Below are 15,383 nucleotides of genomic sequence, written 5' to 3' on the forward strand. Positions count from 1 at the left end.
GACTGGCAGCAAAGGTTGCTAAGACCTAAGGTGCATATGTCGCTTCCCTTGCAGCTGATGTTTCACTATCCACTGAGAGTACTAAAGTAGTCCTTGGGCAATGCCCTTCTCCTGGCCTGTAACCAGTAGTTTGGGATTATTTGGGGATTACCATACATTCCCTTTAGAATTTACCCAGTGAGTTCTACTGTAGTTTAGCTCCTCCTTGACTTGACAGAACTGCTCACGGGAAATGGTCAGCAGTTCTTATAAAGATAGCAGCATCTAGGGAGTGACCGTCTCCCAGAAAGAGGAGTTCAATAGGAATTTAAAAGTAAAATACATTTAAAATAGTTTCAACTTCTACATTTTTTATACTTATTTAATAAATTAACCACACAAGTTGAATCAGTTGATCAAGCTTACACCTTACAGAGAATAACCTAATTTTTTTTTTAGATACCATAATACTGAGTTCAAGGAAGTACTTGTGGTCTAATAGACTGAGCTCTGAAGAGCATTCAGATACACAAGGCTAGTAGGCACGAGGCATATACGGACATTAGGTGTTTCTGGTGACAAAGGACACAGACAAGAGAACAAGAAAAACCTGAAAGTTGAACAACATTCTTTAGCCAACAATTTTTTAAAATTAAAACAAAGAACCAGCCATGAAGCCTAAAGTGAATTAGTGAATCCATGCTTCTTTTAATCCATGTGAACACAGTCTTTCCAATGAACCTATAGAATGGGCAAATGGAAGACACTTCTCCACGTCTTTTGGTATTAAAACGCACAAAAAGTTGACTTACGTTAGTGGAACTATGGCTGCAGTCTTTGTCTGCCTTTTACTTTTCAGGGCACGAAGCTTATCACCTTGTGTTATACAGTTCGCATCATCTTCATCACTGTACTGGATAAGTAAACATATGATAAGACAAGGATTTTAAGGTTTGCCATTAATTTTGAAGTTTTGTTTTTAAAATAATCAAGTATATAAACACACACACGCTCTAACTTCTACAAGAATGAAGTATGCAAGTATAAACTATCTATACAGTAAATGTGCTTTATATCTTCCCTGATTCTTAGTTAATGCTTTGCATATTTATATGTAGCAACACATGAGCTATTCAATCAGTATACTACTTGACTTTGAAATATTAGAAATATTTTCAACATTGTTGCTTAGATATAGCATTGTTCTGGTTTCTAGTCCTTCTTGGTATTTAAATTTCTGTCTTTTCTTATAGTTGGCTTTTAAAGACCACATCTCATTTTACACTGGATGCCATTGGCTAAAAAAAGGTATCAGACAATGTTATAAAAGTCAGTTGTCATGGTAGAAAAAGGCATTTCAGAAACTTAAGAAAGCACATTTGAAATAGAAGGATACTTCTGCTTGTGAACTTCAAAACCTTGACTTGCATGTTCTAATATTTACCTACTGAATGAAAGAGTTTAAATAGAAAATGCTCATATGTCAACTCAATTGCACAGCACACTTCCATCTCTCACACTTGTTCTTCATACCTTTTTGCTCCCTTTTTTTTTAAACTAAAAAATAACATAGCAAAACATACAAAAAGTATCTGACATTTTGAGCTTTATTGAACCCACAGCTTTGTCCATGTCCTACGTGATCCTCAACAGCAGTCAGAACATTTACAACAGCAGAACATTCGGACGATTACCAGTTCAGTGTCTTTTCTGCTGGCTCTCCGGTTTTTTGCATCATTAATTGAAATATCATCTACTCCTGTGAGGATTTTTGTAACAGCAATTTTGCGATTTCCCCTTAACTTTGCACGGAAAATATCTCCTTCTGTCCAAAGCTCTGTCTGTTTCCTTTTATGGAATGGAAAAAATTACCATGTTACAACTCTGTAGGAATTTACAGTGTTGCTTGGTCTGTTTTTAAATGAATTAATTTTTATTTTTTCTATTAAAATACAGTTTTTAATTAGTTTCCTAATCATACATTGCAGCACAGTAACAGTCCACTTACTCTACTAGGAAGTGCTGCTGTGGTCCAATTATTGAGCCAGGTCTACTGATTCTAATCCAGGCAATGGTTTCAGCAGCTGTCATCCTGTAATGCTTCATAATATAACAGGCTATAAGTGTGCCAGTTCGGCCAAGACCAGCTGTGTAAGATACAAGAGAGGCAGGCTTCTTTTACATGTTTTTACCTAGAATTTATACTTTCAACTAAAATTTAAAAAAAACTAAATCACTTGCTTTGCTCCTATGACTGACAAATACTTAATTGCACATATTACTAAAACTATTGCTGCCCAGCTTACATGGGGAACAATGTTTTCAAAAACAGTGTTCTAATATTTGTAACACAACTTATTGTTTAAATAAAAAGTATTACACAGCTTAGGTGTAGAGAGTGACTTTTCAGTAAATCCAACATGCTTTTGGAATCAAGCCTTTCAAAGCCCGCTGCTTTTTATGTACATGAACAAATTACAAAGAGAGACATCTGTAGCATTATGCATAAATAAATACAAATGCAATTTGCATATGAATATAAAGGTAAATGCTCAACAAAGAATACAATACATGAATTTGAAAAGTGCCCTAAAATATGGTAACTACTAACCATTCCACCAATATAACCTTCAACCCACCCCCTTATCAAGATCTCAGGGGGGAAAAAGAGGGGGCCTTTGCAGTACTCTTGAAGATAAACAAATCCAAGCCTCTGGGAAACAGATTGCAAGAGAACCCTTCAGAGAAAATGCTCTGTCCACAGTCCTCTCCCAAATTACCTTCCCAGGCATAAGGGAAGGGATTGAAACTAGCTCCAGATTAAGTGGCTGGACTGATCACAACTGTTGGATGGGGGAGAGATTGGTATTGAAGTCCTACGCTCTTTAGTAATTTACTAATATCTTCAATTCTACCTAAATGCTACTAGAGGACAAGGTAAATCGTACAGCACTGATATAAATAGGCTGAGGAGAATTAGACTTTATTTTTTATATTTTTGTTGGACGAAATCAATGCTTAAAAGAAAATAAAAGCAGCTATCTCCATGGCTCTCACAACTAACAATCATATTTATAGTTTCTGGTGAAAAGCATGAAGATGCTAAAGGTCTCTGAAGAGAGAAAAAGAAGCATTAACATCAACACTAGGGAAAAATAGGCTTGCAAATCTCACAAGCCACTGGAAAAAAAAGATCAGCTTAAGTAGAAAAAACAAGCACCAAAAACATTAGTCAAAATGGGGTTACTGTTTGGCTAACTTGCAATCAATCGGAAATAAGAACTTATAAGGCAAAATGTCATGTAATTTTAACCAAGTAAAGGTTTGCTACCAACTCTCAACTCCACTTTATAATATGAATTGTGCATATAACATACCTTTGCAATGAACTGCTATTACACCCTCAGCATTTTCACAAATATTTAGGAATGTTTTTACGATAGTATCATTAGGTATGCTTCCATCAGCAAAGAAGAGATCATGATGTTCAAAACCAGCATCTGCGAATCGTTTGGCATCATACATTTTTTTGTTAAGACGTATTATGGTAGTAACCTTATGTCTTCTGAAATATGGGAAATAGGCCTCAGGAGCATGGTGGGGATAACCTATAAGCAGAAACAAAGAGACTAGTCATTAAAATTGCACATCCAAATGAAAAAAAAAAACCCTCCCCCCCATACAATTGATTTTTTTTAAATCCATTTTTAGTCAATTTTTAAAGTCCAATTCAAATACAACTAAACAAAATATTGGGCTTTTCTATTGCCAGACATTTCTATTTCCTGCCTCTAATCCCCGGTTTCAAAAAGCCAAGAATAACATACCACGGGAGGAACAGTTTTTAAAATATGATTGTTGAGTAATAGCAAATTTATCAATAAAATATACAATAGCAGGGTATAAGTTTGTGTACTCAAACCATACCATTTTCCGTTTTACTTCTTGAATGAGGTCCACTGAAGGCAATGAATTTGTTTGGTATTATCCAGTTAAAATCTCCATTTTCTGCTTTCTGTCAAGAGAAAATGGATAATTTACAATTATCTCTATGTTTGCTCCAAATTGCAAAGCCAAATGCAAGCCTTGCCAGTATAAGCACATCTCCAGTCTGCCCATAGCTTTGTCAATAAAATGCCAAAGGCTCTCAACCTCTCCTATTTTTTTTTCCTTTCTAAAACAAACTTTATGTAATTAATTCCCTGCAAATAGAGCCACATTTGGATTTAAAAAAAAATCTTTTGTGAATTATCCCTTTTAGCTCACCTTTATCTACTACAGGTTTGGTCTCCCTGGTCCAGAACTCTTGGGACCTTAGTGGTCCCAACAGAATGATTTTGCTCGATCAGTGGAGGTCATTTCTGCTCCCCCTCCCCCCACTCGCCATCAGCCTGGTTGCACTTCAGTCCTGGCCTCCTCCCCACTTTCTACCCGCCTCGCTGCCCTGCCATGGCAGCCCACGGTCCCGCCGCCGGGGCAGTACCGGCCCCGCCAGCCCACGGTCCCGCCGCCGGGGCAGTACCGGCCCCGCCAGCCCACGGTCCCGCCGCCGGGGCAGTACCGGCCCCGCCAGCCCACGGTCCCGCCGCCGGGGCAGTACCGGCCCCGCCAGCCCACGGTAGACTACTGTTCAATTGCAAGGCTTCCAGCCCCATCAGCCCTACTGCAGCAGTACTGACCCTGCCACCAGGGCTTCCGGCCCCACCATGGCAGACACAACCTGCTAACATTCTAGCTGCCCTGATGCTGGCTAAGACGGGCTCCCAGCCACTGAGCCCCCTGCAGCCAGCCTGGCTGAGTTCCCAGTCCCCACATGGCTCCTGCCTCTGGCCCTCAACCAGGACCCTCTGCCAGACCATGGATGTTGCCGTACTAGAGTTCCTGTTTAGAGATGTTCAACCTATATACTAGTAATTACTTCATGCAACTCCAACAAGTCCTGAGTGTTTTCTAGATAAAAGCAAAGCAGCTTAGCATCTAAGAGAATATATTTATCCAAGTGTTGTACTAGTTTAGTTGTACAATTACATACAAGGAATTTCCCATAAATTGAGGTGAACTTCATGGAGCTGGAATTCCCAATGTGGTTACTTTTTAAAAACGATAATGGTAAAGCACTTTAGGGATGTAACAAACACATAAAAATATTAACCATATAACCAATAAAAAAGTGTATCAGTTACACAGTTAACCACCCCCAGACCTGCTGGTTCACTGGGGATGCCAGCATTCCCGGTCCCATGGGACTGTTGGAGCTGTCAGCAGCCCCATGAAGAATTTAATTGATGCGGATAACAGATAAGCATTCTCTTATCAGTTAGCTGGTTAAACTCTTATATCCCTAGTGCACTTGTACCATCACTCTGTATTTTCCCCTTAATTTTCTTTAAAATTGATACCAACTGGTGCTAGAGATTAGCTATCCTTGAATTTGTTCAAGTTGCTCATTAACTAATAATGAGCAGAATCTGCCTATGAAAAGTTCCATTGGAATGGGTTAAAATCAGATGGGGGGAGGGGGAGATCTTCAACGATCTCTTTCCAGACACCTCAACCCCACTTTACTTCCTATGTTCTTTCATCTCTTCAGACTACAATCGTAAATGCAGCCTTTGAACTTCACTATGTTTAAACTTAAATGAGCTCTCTTAGATTGTTAAATAAAGATGTAAGGTAACAGCTCTTAAAAGTAAAAATGGAACTGACAGCTACAAAAGCAACAGTGTGTATCACAAAACAGCTGTCTTAGCATTTACAGTAAGACTAACTAACAGCATCTAGTGCTTGTATTTCATCTTAACACCCTTTAGCATCTCAAAGAACATCAATATAACTGTTGCTATTTTAAAGATGGGGAAACTAAAGCACAAAGAAGGGAAATAACTTGCCCCAGGTAACCCAGCAGGACAGGAAGTTTTCTAAGCCCCAGTTCAGTGTTCATCTCCTAGGCCACTCACTTACCTCATAATGCTCATATTCAGCTACATCAAAAGCACTGAAATCCATGAAGCCGTATTGCAAAGCCTAAAATCCACAATACAACTTTTAACAAAGAATATATCACCATTTAAAATTTCTGCATACCACTTACATATCTATTTTTCACCACTGTGCCAAAGTAATATTTCCTCTGCTTAATAACCCCACTAATTGGACTGAATACAATTTAAGTCAAACATTTTAACACTTGTGAAAAATCATCTAGTATTCAGTCTTGGTCCAGAACCAACCCCTCCATTCCTGTAGCAATGTAAACATATATCAATACAAGAAAGATAAATAAGTAAGCCCACCCGTCTACTTTCACTTAAAAATAAAACCAGAATCCAACTACAGAAGCATTCATGGCAACAAGTCTTAGAACTCTGATTAACTAATTCAGGCTCACCAAGCTTGCTCTACAATACTAAAGAACAATGCAGATATTGCCACTCATGCTGGACCCTGCGCCCTGAGATCAAACCCCTCTGATGGGTTTCAGAATCCAAGCCAGAATACCTACTGCTCTTATTAACCCCACGCCACAAGCTTGAGTCAGTTAACCAAGATTCTGAGAATTGCTGCCACAACTACTTCTCCCCGTGCTGTCCCATCTCAATTGTAGATATATTCAGAATTTCAGTAAAACTTTGGATGACTGAATTAGTGGTGCAGGAAGGAATGAAGGGGTCTGGCAACCAGCTCTCTGATGCAGGTATTTTGTCTTGCAAATACAGGCAGTCCCCGGGTTACGTACAAGATAGGGACTGTAGGTTTGTTCTTAAGTTGAATCTGTATGTAAGTCGGAACTGGCGTCCAGATTCAGACACTGCTGAAACTGACCACCAGTTCTGATTTACATACAGAATCAACTTAAGAACCCCAGGCGTCCCCAAGTCAGCTGCTGCTGAAACTGATCAGCAGCTGATTCCAGGAAGCCCGGGGCAGAGCAACTCTGCCTCGGGCTTCCTGTAGTCAGCGCTGGTCAGTTTCAGCAGAAGCTGACTTGGGGACGCCTGGGGCAGAGCAGCTGGGGTGCTACTGGACCAACCCAGCAGCACCCCTTCTGCTCTGCCCCAGACGTCCTGATTCAGCCGCTGCTGAAACTGACCAGCAGCGGCTGAATCAGGACCTGGGGCAGAGCAGCTGGGGTGCTGCCGGGTTGGTCCAGTAGTGCCCACGGGCGCTGCAGGACCAATCGGCAGCGCCCCAGCTGCTCTGCCCCAGAGTCCAAAACAAAAGCCTGGTCTGCTGGGGGGGACGGGGAGCACACTAGCTGCGCCCCCCCCCAGCAGACCAGGGACACGGGGAGCAGAGCCGCAGCGGCAGCGGGGTGCCGCGCCTCTGAGGCTTTGCTCTGGCAAAGCCTCAGAGGCGAGGGACCCCGCCACGGCTGCGGCTTCAGTCTGGGTGCCTGTGGTCTGCTGGGGACGGCCCCCAGCAGACCACAGGCACCCGGACTGAAGCCGCAGCCGCAGGGGGGTCCCGCGCCTCTGAGGCTTTGCCAGAGCAAAGCCTCAGAGGCGCGGGGAACCGCCGCTGCTGCCGCTTCTGAAGCCGCTTCTGAAGCGGCAGCAGCGGCGGTTCCCCGCGCCTCTGAGGCTTTGCTCTGGCAAAGCCTCAGAGGCGCGGGACCCCCCGCGGCTGCGGCTTCAGTCCGGGTGCCTGTGGTCTGCTGGGGACCGTCCCCAGCAGACCACAGGCACCCAGACTGGAGCGGCAGCAGCGGCGGTTCCCCGCGCCTCTGAGGCTTTGCTCTGGCAAAGCCTCAGAGGCGCGGGACCCCCCGCGGCTGCGGCTTCAGTCCGGGTGCCTGTGGTCTGCTGGGGACGGTCCCCAGCAGACCACAGGCACCGGGTCTCAAGGGGCAGCAGCAGCGGTTCCCGCGCTTCTGAGGCTTTGCTCTGGCAAAGCCTCAGAAGCGCGGGAACCCGCCCGGTGCCCCTGGTCTGCTGGAGACGGTCTCCAGCAGACCAGGGGCACCGGAGCAGCTTACGAACGGGGCTTTCTCGCCCCGACTTCCGGGGCGAGAAAGCTCCGTTCGTAAGTGCGGATCCGACATAAGTCGGATCCGCGTAAGTCGGGGACTGCCTGTACTGAAATGAGGCCACTAAATAATGTAGGCTCCCTCCTACAGTCGTCATTAAATTACACACAGCTCCTTTATAATACTTACCTTTGGACTGTTTGGAAGATCAGTTATGTTGGACCAAATAGCCCTCCAACTGACCAATTACTACATTAATATTGGGATGTTGGAGAAAATGACTGGCTGAACAATTTTACCTATCTGACTCCATGGCTCCTGCTAAGATTGTTTTCTAGATAATTCCCATCCAGGGAAGAACATTCTCACTGATATGAGTCACATGAGCTCAATAACTATATAGGATGTATAGATTAGGCAATACGTTGCTGTGGTGAAGGTCTAATAATTAGGCCATTAGGTTCTTGAGCTAATTTTAGCTTTAAGTAATTAGCAGACAAACACTAAAAATAATTTTACTTACCTTATTTATTGCGTGAAAGCAGTCTAGCAATGTTAGATGAAAATTGCAAGTACCAAATGAAGCATCCCTGTAACACACACACACACACACACAAAATCAATTTTGATAGCTGATAGCATTTCTGGTTTCATAAGCCAAACTGCACGAGCTCCCTCCTGCATACCCAAAACTAAATATCAAAATGTTATTTCTCAAGAGCTAGCAGTAAAGAGAGTTGATTAGTTACTTCAAAATACTTCACTGTTTTCAATCTTGAGGTTTATTGATTTAAGTTTGATCTTATTTTCAATTGCTTTACTATCTTATGTTAACACACTGAGGCTATGTCTACACTACGGAGTTTTTCTGGGACACAGTATCCCAGAAAATCTGTGCCGCATCCAGGGAATGCATCTGCTCTTCCTAAGGGTACGTCTCGACTACATGCCTCTGCTACCAGACATAGGAAAATGAAGCGGCGATTTAAATAATCGCTGCTTCATTTAAATTTACATGGCTGCCGCGCTGAGCCAACAAACAGCTGATAGTCCTGGGATGAGGTATACCTGGGTGGTCAACAAATACCTTTGATGTCGACACCCGCGCGTCCAGACTATCGCACTGAGCTGACAAACAGCGGATCAGCTGTTTGTCGGCTCAGCGCGGCAGCCATGTAAATTTAAATTAAGTGGTGATTATTTAAATCGCCGCTTCATTTTCCTATGTCTGGTAGCCTAATCTACATGCCTTTGGCAACAGAGGCATGTAGTCTAGATATACCCTAAATGTTTTTCAGAAAAGTAGACACGCTCTTTTGAAAGCCCTGTATTCCTCATGTTATGCGGAATAAGGGCTCTTCTGAAATAGGTTTTTCCTAAATTTGGCCCCGTGTAGGCAGAGTGCAATTTGCGTACTTTTTTCGAAAAAAGAATTGTAGTATAGGTATAACTGTAGATGACCCAACATTAAAGCTTATTTCAGCCACTTTTATTTAACAGTCCTGGTTCTAAGTATTCTGTGCTGTTATTTACCTCTAACTTGCCCCTAAATGTCTTTTAAGAGCCCAGTACACAGTGGAAGTCTTGGTAATGCTGTTAGACAATACTGACCTCATATAGTTCATCAAATCCTCTGGTTCAGTATCAGTCAGGTTCCAAGTGTGCCGGAGTAGAGAGGTTCAACTGTACTATGACAGTTATTGGCAAAGACAACTCATACTGCAGAAACTGTGGACTTAAAACTTATCTAAGATGGAAAAACCCAATTCCTTATTAGGGATGTGAAAGGTTAATGGTTGACTGGTTAACAGGTTAATTGATGGGGGCTGAAGCAGCTCTCTACCTGTCATGGTCAAGGGACTGCTTCAGCCCAAGCGGGTTTGCCACAGACAGGGGCTGCTTTGGTTGTCCAGAGCAGTCCCTGTCTGCAGGGCGTCCAGGGGCCTGGGTGCTCCGGAGGCATGGGGTTCCCCAGTGTCCAGAGCAGCCTGTCTGCAGAGAGCCCTGGACACGCCCCAGGCAGGAGCTGTTCAGCAGGGAAGGGGCCACTCTACCCTAGTGGGGCTGAAGCATGTTCCACCCCCTTTATTCACTTAACTGGTTAAACATACTGTTTAAGCAGTTAACCAATTAAGCGGGATTTGATATCCCTATTATATTAAAAAATAAATAAAGTTTCTGAATATCAGGATTATCTGTTCTAGTGTAATAACAGCTGATTTAAAAACATTTTAGGAAGCCAGTAATGGTATTGTCAATGGCAATTTATCACTTCCTCCCCTCTCTCCTCTATTTCTGCCAGAGCATGGAAAGAAATACTTTAAATAGTTTACTTCATGCTATGGATGTAAAAGAGTAGCTGAGTCGACTATTCACATTTCTCCCACCCCTTGCTGCCTTTATATGAGAGGTAGCAAAGGGGGGTAGGGGGAAAAGGAGCAGGAACCAGTACTTGTGGGAACTGGCTTAAAAGCAGATTCCACCACGCCCCCCAGCACCGTCTATGTGGTACCACTTCCTCCCCAACCTGCTGCTGCCTCTACCAGAGGCAGCAGTGCAGGAGGGCCAGGGGAGCCTGCTCCTGCAGCAGCCTCTATCTGCATAGACCCTCCCCCCCCTCCCCACGTCCCGGCAGACAGGAGCTGCTGCCACAGAACAGCCCCTGTTTGTGGAGTTACCTGCTGGGAACCCCTGCAGACAGGGGTTGCTGGACCCAGTATGAGCTGGGACTGAGCAAGCCTGGCTCAGTCCTGGCTTGCACCGGATCCAGGAGCTACCCCTGCTGAGGCTCTGCAGTTTAAATGTAGTAGGAGCCGGACTGCCTGAGCACCTGTCTCTTACTACGTTTAAACTGCAGAACTTGCAGCGGGGCAGCTCCTTCCCTCATAGACTAATCGTGTAGTAACATCCTAACTTCATGCTGCACTGTGGTACTACATATTTGGAGGGTCACTGATTTAAAATCTCTCTTCACCTTACCACTCTCTGTTGGCAAGTCCATCCCTCATTGTATGCTATAGACTTATTACCTACTACTCTCACCAACAACAGAGTTGCTGGAGGCACTACAGTGAAGTAGTACTGGTTTAGGCTTTTAAAAACACATAACAAAAGGTACTTTGTTATAATGTTCTAACTAAAAATGAGAAAAGCAAGCATTTCAGCAAGAACTGCATCTACTGCATGCCCTCTCCTCTAATGAGTTGAGGGGGAGGGAGAAGAGGAAGGGAAGTAATAGAAGGACAAGGAACTAACTCAGGAAACTGACAATAGTATACAGAGAATTTCTCTAAGACTTCAATACAAATTCCTCTATTAGAAATGACCACAAGTAACTATTGTCTGATTGCAAAAAGAAATTCCTCTCACACTGGTTAATGAATAGTCAGTGTGGACAGAAATCTAAAGAGAATCTACAGCACTCTCTCAATTCACAGTTCTCTTCAGTGGCTTTGTCCTTGCTGCATCAGGCTTGAAAGCCATAGGCAAAATCCTGGTCCCACTGCACTCCGTGAGAGTTTTCTAGTTTGCTTTAATGGGAGGCTGGATTTCACTTTATACCTTAATTTCAAAAGCTTACTCGGGATGTTAGCATATAGCCGTTTAAACGATTAATGGTTAATCCAAACAACTACACACAACCCTCCCTTTGCTGACTCTGTATCAGAGGCAGCGAGGCACTGGAGGGAGGGCAGGGGGGAATCAGTGGCCACAGGGAGCTGACAAAGCCAGCTCCCCGTGCATGCTATCTGCCTGTCTCTCTACCCCCGCCTCTGTGGGAGGCAGCATTGTGGGGGCAGGCAGGAGACTATACGGCCACTGGCAGAAAGGCAGCAAGTGGGGAGGCTGGGGGGGGGGGGGGGCAGGTGGGAGCCAGCACACACAGAAAGACAGCTTTCAAGCTGGCTCCCAATGCGTATTGGCTCCTGTAGAGACGCCTGTCCCTCCACGCTGTTGCCTTTCTATCAGAAGCAGCAGTTCAGGGAGGGAGGCAGGCAGGAGCCACGTGGGGAAACCAGCTTGACAGCTCTCCCCACATGCTGGCTCCACGGAGTTGCTTCCTGCCCATTTGCTGCCTCCCACAGAAGTGGGAGGGAGGGGGAGAAAAGGTTTAAGCTGGCTCCCCCAAGCACTGGCTTTCAAGCTGGCTTTCTACCAGCATCACCTCTCCCGCATCCCCACACAGGGGATGGGGGCAGCTCAGATTCCCCACAGACGGGGGCTGCTGGAGCCCTGCTCTGCTGTTCCACCTGCCACCCCATGTTGCTGCCTCTGATACAATAGCAGCAGCGCAGGGTGGCGGGGGGGGGGGGGGGTCCCAGGGAGTCAGGCTAGGAGCCAGAAGCATACTGGCTGCCGGTCCCGCCTCCAGGAGTATTTTAGTAACCATGTAAATGCTAAAAATTGTTGTAGCTACATGACATCTAACATTCCTAGGCTGAATACAGCTGTGCTGCTGCCAGAACTCAGGTCCTCATTCACGTTTTCCCCAAATGATCTCTGACTAACAGGGTTCAAAAAAAGAGCTAGATAAATTCATGGAGATTAGGTCCATCAATGGCTATTAGCCAGAATGGGTAGGAATGGTGTCCTTAAGCCCAGGGGTCGGCAACCTATGGCTCACAATCTCTAGGGAGTCAAATATGGTTCTTCTGGAGCCCCAGCTCAGCCACGCCCCCTCAGTCTCCCCACAGCAGGGAGCCTGCGTGGCACTACAGACTTACAGCCCCCGCAAGACTTAAATGCCAGCACAGCTTCCTGCAGGGATGGGCAAGGGGGGAAAAAATCCCCTCCCTGTCTGATCTGGTGTGCAGAGAACAAGTAGAACTACAGCGTTTTCTTTCTTCCCACGTGGGGGGAAACCAGGAACCAAAGATGGCTCCCTATGTACTAACATTTCCTTCTCTTGGGACACTTCCTGCAACCTCTCCTGCCAGCCCTTCCCAGAGGCTTCTGGGGAATGGGAGCTGCAGAAGGCGTGTCTGCTACGTGGCGTGAAAACAAGTGTCTCCCCACCCCCTCATGCCCAGATCCCCCTCCCCACTCAGCCCTTACTGCCAGACAGCCTGCCCTCAGCCCCAAGGCCAACATCCCCCCTGCCCTCAGCCCCAAGGCCAACATCCCCCCTGCCCTCAGCCCCAAGGCCAACATCCCCCCTGCCCCTGGCCAGGCCTCACCCCTTCACCCTCTCCTACACTTCACCTCCCGCTCAGATCCTGCACTCCCATCCTTATTCCATTCACTGGCAACTCTGTCCCGCACAGTTAATGCCTCATTTTTGGCCCCGACCCAGAGGCTGGGGGGCCCACAAAATCCACTAACCCTGGAACTCCAGAAGAATAAATTTGGCCTGAGGCCATGAACCTCAGTCCTCCCGGTCCCTCCTTCCACTATGGGACTGGAGCACAAAGGGAGTGGGGTGTTTCAGCTGGGGGTCACATCAGTGAGGGTTGGAGGTTTCTGGAGGTCTTCTTTTTGCTTCTCACTTGTGTGGTCCCCAACTGATTTTTCTGTGGGTCAGGGGCCCCCAACCCAAAAAAGGTTCCCCATGCCTGCCATAAAGAAAGACAATGCTGAAACCTTTTGTGTTGGACATAATATTGTACTTTATATAAAAACGAAGACTTGAAATCATGCATGAAGCTAGATTTGACTAGTTAGGATATAAACTTCAAAGAACTGTGGGAAGATACAGCAGCAGAAGTCCTGTTAAATAAAGTCTGTGAGTACGTTTCATTTATGCTATTATTAAGCATGTCAATCATCAATAATATTAAGTTGTATATTTTTAGTCATGCAAATGGGAATTCTTATGCAGCTCTCCATTGACCACTTTTTCTGAATTTTAATGTAGTGGGTTCTTTGGTTTGAAAAAGTTGCTCCTGCCGTAGCCTCTGTTTGTCTGGAAATGGATGACAGGAGAACGATCATGTGATGATTACCTGTTGTATTCACTCCCTCTAGGGCATCTGGCATTGGCGACTATTGGCAGATGGGATGGGCTGGATGGACCTTTGGTCTGACCTAATATGGCCGTTCTTATGTTGTATAGTTTCAAATCTTGTACTACTCCTCATTCTACCTTTACCCTTTTGGAAAGTCTCCTTTTGCATGATATGCAACCTCACACTCCTCCAAAACCCTTTGCAGCTTAGCTTATAAGCTTTTTGGGGCAGGGCCCATTTTTGTGTTATACACACATGTGTACCTAGCACCACAGGACCACGATTAAAGCCTCTAGGTACTACTACAATATAAATAAATAATACAAGTCAGTTGTGTAAATTAACTCATTTTTCCATCACTAAATTCTGTTTATATTTAATAAGATCTCTCTCTTGTAGAACATATACATTTTTAAAACAAATAGTTTTTCCTTGAAAAATAATACATTATCATTTGTCTGTTGCAATCGTTTCTTTTCTAAGTGCTCACCGCCCTCACCCCCAGCATGGCCTGCTCTTTTGTACTGTCATCCAGTTTAGATTGCAAGCACCTTAGACCAATGACCCAGTCTTTCTACAGAGCTTTAAATTCATCATATGTTTCTGTAGCACTATGTAACTATACAACAACCCATCTTAGGTGACCAGAGAATGGGACAAAAATAAGAGGATTAGATAGCCTGTTCTACAAGATTCTCTGCAATACTAATCGTAACTGACATATCACCATTCTTTCTGACAGTCTTTGAGGCATGGAAGATACAATAAGCATGACGGCTGAAGGCCTCTCAATCCCAAAACACACTGACATAGCTTGGAAAATAGCATTGCATTGTTTCACTGCCTGCATAAGACCTATTTTATGGATATAAAATAAAAATATATATATAAAAAATTCAGTGTTACCAAGCCTATCCAACAACTTTCATAAGCACTAAATTTACTTTATACGCTCTAAAAGGTTACTCCCAGACTTGGATGCATGATCTGCTGGGAGGGTAAAAAACCACAGTTAAAAAGGAGGGGAGAGGAGAGAAATAAGAGTTTGGTAGACAGCTACTCCTTAAGAAGAGTCCTATTACTGCCATTGTTGGAACTCTGTAAATAGGCAAAAGCAGCTCCTAAAGCCCTACTACTGTTGACAAGGAAAAGGTAGCATGTCAGAAAACCAAGACTTTATAGAAAACCCTGCTGTTCCTAAAAACAGGAGAAAGACATGAGACAATTGCTCTGATAAGAAATGCTTACTTGCTTTTAGAGTTAGGGGTGAAAAGAACACCCTATAAATCTAAATTTCTAGAGTAAACTAGAGCCTTTGGCCCTTCCTTAAACTTCCTGCATTTTATGAAAGCCTGTCTGATTGCTAGATGGCCTTATCTAACTTTTGAAAGCCTTACTGTTTTAGGAGACTTTTACAAAGTTATTCATGTTCAGGACCTGTTAACCTTGATTTTCTACTGGATAAAAACAGAGTGGCAACAAGAAGTCTCTAG

At 44.4% G+C, this 15,383-nt stretch overlaps 1 protein-coding gene across 14 annotated transcripts in view; it reads right to left on the reverse strand.

The window, feature by feature from the left end:
- CDC14B (cell division cycle 14B) overlaps positions 1-15,383 on the reverse strand; it is a 75,399-nt gene that overhangs the window by 21,813 nt on the left and 38,203 nt on the right. For 13 of the 14 annotated variants that reach the window (XM_075931845.1, XM_075931842.1, XM_075931837.1 and 10 more), the window contains 7 exons: positions 8,469-8,535; positions 5,941-6,003; positions 3,907-3,994; positions 3,357-3,587; positions 1,988-2,126; positions 1,674-1,827; positions 792-892 (listed from right to left, as the gene is read on the reverse strand). In XM_075931845.1, the coding sequence (XP_075787960.1) occupies positions 792-892; positions 1,674-1,827; positions 1,988-2,126; positions 3,357-3,587; positions 3,907-3,994; positions 5,941-6,003; positions 8,469-8,535 (843 nt within the window). Of the gene's footprint in view, positions 1-787; positions 893-1,673; positions 1,828-1,987; positions 2,127-3,356; positions 3,588-3,906; positions 3,995-5,940; positions 6,004-8,468; positions 8,536-15,383 lie in introns of those variants that run through there. The other variant, XM_075931847.1, reaches the window with a different exon arrangement.

Source organism: Pelodiscus sinensis, chromosome 6 (genome assembly GCF_049634645.1).
Source record: "Pelodiscus sinensis isolate JC-2024 chromosome 6, ASM4963464v1, whole genome shotgun sequence".
Lineage (NCBI taxonomy): Eukaryota > Metazoa > Chordata > Testudines > Trionychidae > Pelodiscus > Pelodiscus sinensis.